Source organism: Rhinopithecus bieti, unplaced genomic scaffold, assembly GCF_001698545.2.
Source record: "Rhinopithecus bieti isolate Rb0 unplaced genomic scaffold, ASM169854v2 scaffold_44159, whole genome shotgun sequence".
NCBI lineage: Eukaryota > Metazoa > Chordata > Mammalia > Primates > Cercopithecidae > Rhinopithecus > Rhinopithecus bieti.
The window spans coordinates 1,421,599-1,426,545 of record NW_016818573.1 but is presented as its reverse complement, the minus strand read 5'-3'; the positions used below and the strand labels follow the sequence as shown (position 1 = coordinate 1,426,545).

Genomic DNA, 4,947 nt, shown 5'->3' with positions numbered 1-4,947 from the left:
TCCAGTCCCCACTGTGAGTTTTTTAATTTTTATTATTTATATTATATTTTATTGTTTAAACTACTATTATTTATTAATTTATTGTTATTATTTATTTTTCGAGACAGAGTTTCGCTCTTGTTGCCCAGGCTGGAGTGCAGTGGCGTGATCTCAGTTCACTGCAGCTTCTGCCTCCCAGGTTCAAGCGATTCTCCTTCCTCAGCCTCCCGAGTAGCTGGGATTACAGGTGCCCACCACCATGCCCAGCTAATTTTTTGTATTTTTAGTAGAGATGAGGTTTCAGCATGTTGCCCAGGCTGGTCTGGAACTCCTGACCTCAGGTGATCTACCTTCCTCGGCCTCCCAAAGTGCTGGGATGACGGGCGTGAGCCACCACACCCGGCCCCGCTGAGTTTTTAATCTAACCTGCTCAGGGATGGGAAACACCTTTTCCCAGCCTCCATTTCTAGCCTGATTGCTCTTCCCCTAAGTGTACCCTGCACCCAGCATATTCTTCCCCATTCTCCCCAAGCCCAGTGAGCTTAACCTAGCTCAGACAGCTCTCCTCTGTAACTTCCCTGTTCCTGGAGCCCTTGATGGTGTTTTTGCTGTCACGCTTTTTACCCAGACTTCTTGCAGATTTATCTTCTTGCACGAGCCTCAACTGCTCTGAAGTCAGAAGTCAGGATCCTTTTTTTTTTTTGACGGTCTCACTCTGTCACCCAGGCTGGAGTGCAGTGGTATAATCTCAGCTCATTGCAACTTCCACCTCCCAGGTTCAAGTGATTCTCCAGTCTTAGCCTCCCAAGTAGCTGGGATTACAGGGGCACACCACCGCATCTGACTAATTTTTACATTTTTAGTAGAGACCGGGTTTCACCATGTGACCACCAGGCTAGTCTGGAACTCCTGACCTCAGGTGATCCATCTGCTCCAGTCTCCCAAAGTGCTGGAATTACAGGCGTAAGCCAACACACCCAACCCTTTTTTTTTTTTTTTTTTTTTTTTTTTTCTGCTTTGTAGCCCAAGCTGGAGTGCACTGGTGCAATTGTGGCTGGGACGGGTGTGCCACAGCACCTGGCTAAACCTTTTTTTGTTTTTGAGATGGAGTCTCGCTCTGTCACCCAGGCTGGAGTGCAGTGGCCGGACCTCAGCTCACTGCAAGCTCCACCTCCCAGATTCACGCCATTCTCCTGCCTCAGCCTCCCAAGTAGCTAGGACTACAGGTGCCTGCCACCATGCCCGGCTAATTTTTTTGTATTTTTTTAGTAGAGATGGGGTTTCACTGTGTTAGCGAGGATGATCTCGATCTCCTGACCTCATGATCTTCCCGCCTTGACCTCCCAAAGTGCTGGGATTACAGGCGTGAGCCACTGTGCCCGGCCTTTTTTTTTTTTTTTTTTGAGGAGTCTTGCTCCGTTGCCCAGGCTGGCGTGCAGTGGTGTGATCTTGGCTCACAGCAACCTCCGCCTCCTGGGTTCAAGCAATTCTCCTTCCTCAGCCTCTGGAGTAGCTGGGATTACAGGTGTGTGCCACCACGCCTGGCTAATTTTTGTATTTTTAGTACAGACAGGGGTTTCGCCATGTTGGTCAGGCTGGTCTCGAACTCTTGACCTCATGATCCAGCCATGTCAGCCTCCCAAAGTGCCGGGATTACAGGAGTGAGTCACCGCGTCCAGCCCTGGCCTAACCTTTTGTGAGCACTTACTGCATGCTAGGCACCTACTAAGCTCTTTGCATGTGTTGGTCCTCATGACCCTCTTACTCATCCAAAAGCTCCATGGCTTAGTCTGTGATCCATTTCACAGGTGAGGAAGCTGAGGCCCAGAAGAACTTGCCCAAGATCGTGGAAGCAATAAAGCTGGATTGGATCCAAGCAGTCCCATCCCAGTGCCTAGATGGGGTGGGCTTTTACCTACCTTGGAACATGTGTGTAAAGCCGCTTTGACACAAGAGGCATAGGCGGGGCATGGTGGCTCACAGCTGTAATCCCAGCACTTTGGGAGGCCGAGGTGGGTGGATCACGAGGTCAGGAGTTCGAGACCCCAGCCTGATGTGGTGAAACCCCGTCTCTACTAAAAAAAAACACAAAAATTAGCCAGGCATGGTGGCGCGCACCTGTAACCCCAGCTACCCAGGAGGCTGAGGCAGGAGAATCACTTGAACCCAGGAGGCACAGTTTGCAGTGAGCTGAAATTGAGCCACTGCACTCCAGCCTGCGGGACAGAGCGAGACTCGAGACTCTGTCTGAAAAAAAGAAAAGAAAAAAGAAACAAGAGGCATGACACAAATGACAAGTGATGTCGTTTTCCTTGTTACAGTTGCCAGTATGACAGGTGGGATAGGGCCGGGTGTGGGTTCTGGCAGGAGGGACCTAAGAACTTTAGGTCCTGGCAGGTGCAGCTCTGGGAGCAGCCACGAGGGGGCATCAGGCTGCACAGGCGGCTCCAGGATGTCGGTCCGGGACCGGGCGTAGGGGTCAGTGAGTGATTCTCAGGCACGGCAGGACTAGCCCTACATAGGGTAGGTGGGCCCAGGAACCCCCTTTCTCAGTCCAAGACTCCCAGGCCCCAGGGCTTGGCCTTGGTGGCACCCGTCTGTTGTGGTGCAGTTTGACGGTCACAGCCTGAGGACCGGGTCCAGCCCAGCCAGCTCAGCGGTAGGTCAGCACCCTGCCCCTTCCCATGCTGCTGGGACGCCCCGAGATGCTCAGGTCACCACGCAAAAGCCCTGGGTAATCCGCCGCCAGAAGTTGCGACCGCGGCTGCTGAGGGCCACTTCGGCCGCCTCCTGGAAGACGGCGTGGACATTGTCATGGAGCCGAGCCGAGCACTCGAGGTAGGCCACCGCGCCAACGGACCTCGCCATCTCCTGGCCCTAGAGGGAGAGGTGGATGGGGCTGCTGTGAAGGGGGCAATGGGCAGGCCTCACGTCCTCGCTTCCTTCCCCTGGACAAGAGTGGAAGGTGGGGTCTGCCGAGCACCCACGGCTCCCGTACCCTGGCTTGCCCAAGCACCCTCACGCACTTTAGCACATTTATTTTTCTTTTCTTTCTTTTCTTTTCTTTTCTTTTTTTTTTTTTTTTGAGACGGAGTCTTGCTTTGTTGTCCAGGCTGGAGTGCAGTGCAGTGGTGCGATCTCAGCTCACTGCGACTCCGCCAACCAGGTTCAAGTGATTCTCCTGCCTCAGCCTCCAGAGTAGCTGGGACTACAGGAACCCGCCACCACACCTGGCTAATCTTTTGTAATTTTGGTAGAGACAGGGTCTCGCTATTTTGCCTTGGCTGGCCTCGAACTCCTGACATCAAGAGATCCACCCACCTTGGCCTCCCAAGTGCTGCGATTACGGGCATGAGTCACCACCCCTGGCATTTTTTTTTTTTTTGAGACAGGGTCTTGCTCTGTTGCCCAGGCTGGAGTGCGGTGGTGCAATCTTGGCTCACTGTAACCTCGAACTTCTGGAATCAAGGGATCCTCCCGCCTCACCCTCCCAAGTAGCTGGGACCAGGGGAGCGGCCACCAAGCCCAGCTATTTTTTCTTTTTACTTTTTTGTAGAGATGGGGTCTCCCTATGTTGTCCAGGCTGGTCTCAAACTCCTGGACTCAAATGATTCTCCAGCCTCATCCTCCCAAAGTGCTAGTGTTACAGGCATGAGCCATCGTGCCTGGCCTTCATTGTGTTTCTTTTTCTTTTCTTTTCTTTTTTCTTTCTTTCTTTTCTTTTTTTCTGAGATGGAATCTTGCTCTGTCATCCAGGCTGGAGTGCAGTGGTGCAATCTCAGCTGACTGCAACTCTGCCAACCGGGTTCAAGTGATTCTCCTGCCTCAGCCTTCAGAGTAGCTGGGACTACAGGCACCCGCCACCACACCACCTGGCTAATTTTTTTGTATTTTTGGTAGAGATAGGGTCTCACTATTTTGCCCTGGCTGGTCTCGAACTCCTGACCTCAAGTGATCCACCCACCTTGGCCTCCCAAGTGCTGGGATTACAGGCGTGAGCCACCGTGCCCAGCCAGCCTTCGGTGTGTTTCTTACCTCCATTCTGGGCTGGGCCTCTTTGCCTCTCGAGGCACCAAGAAATGAACTTCCTATGAACCTGGGCGTGTAGCAGAGAGGATCCCACCGTCTGAATATGTGGCCTCCTCTCTGGGTCTCAGGTTGGTGGTGGAACTGACTCTGATATGCCTACTTCTTTGTTCTCCCTTCTGCCAGTGGAGGCTTCCAGCATATTCTAGGGACCATTTCCAAGTGCTGGAAGTTCCTGACACCGACAGCCTCTAAGACGACCCCAGCTCTGACCTACACCCTGAGCGTGCTGGATGCCTGGTGCCACTGAGAGGCATCCAGAGGTCCCCTTACCCAGTCCTCCCCAACTCCCACCTCAGGCTGGGTTTCCTACCCTGTGGTAGGTCACAGGCTCCAACCCGTTTCTTCGGAGCTTGTTCACCAGTGATTTGTCCTTGCGCAGGTCAGTCTTGCAGCCCACGACGATGATGGGCACCTTCTTGCAGAAATGATTCACTTCCGGGTACCACTGCAGGGGGCGAGGGGGCACGTATGAGCCCTTGAGAGTTCTGGCCCTCTCAGTAGGCCACTCTCCTGCTCCCCAGCCCAAGCTCTGATATTGATAATCAGTACTGCCAGCATCTAGGGAGAAACTATTTGGTACCAGACTCTCATCTAAGAATTTACACCTACGGACCCATTAATTCCCCAAGGCCCGGCAGCAAGTTGATAACCAATCCCACTGTACAGATGCGGTAACTGAGGCACAGAGAGGCGACGTAACTTGGCCTTGGCTGGAAATGGCAGGATTTGAGCCTGGGGGTGGGGCTCAGAGCCCTGCTCCTGCCCTTCTAGAATCCTGCCTCTCTGCAGGGTAAGGGCGCTCACAGACACCCACTAAACTGAGCAAAACATATAAGGAAATAAGGGATCCTTTAAAAACAAATCCGGAGGCTGGGCGTG

The 4,947-nt window shown here is 52.9% G+C and overlaps 1 protein-coding gene across 2 annotated transcripts in view; it reads right to left on the bottom strand.

Moving 5' to 3' along the window:
• Positions 1 to 2,274: 2,274 nt before the first annotated feature.
• The window catches only part of RHOD (ras homolog family member D), a 15,988-nt gene continuing 13,315 nt past the window's right edge, over positions 2,275 to 4,947 (bottom strand). For both annotated transcript variants that reach the window (XM_017857340.1, XM_017857341.1), the window contains 2 exons: positions 4,379 to 4,513; positions 2,275 to 2,856 (listed from right to left, as the gene is read on the bottom strand). In XM_017857340.1, coding sequence (XP_017712829.1) covers positions 2,689 to 2,856; positions 4,379 to 4,513 — 303 coding nt within the window. In that variant the 3' untranslated portion in view covers positions 2,275 to 2,688. The remainder of the gene's footprint in view (positions 2,857 to 4,378; positions 4,514 to 4,947) is intronic.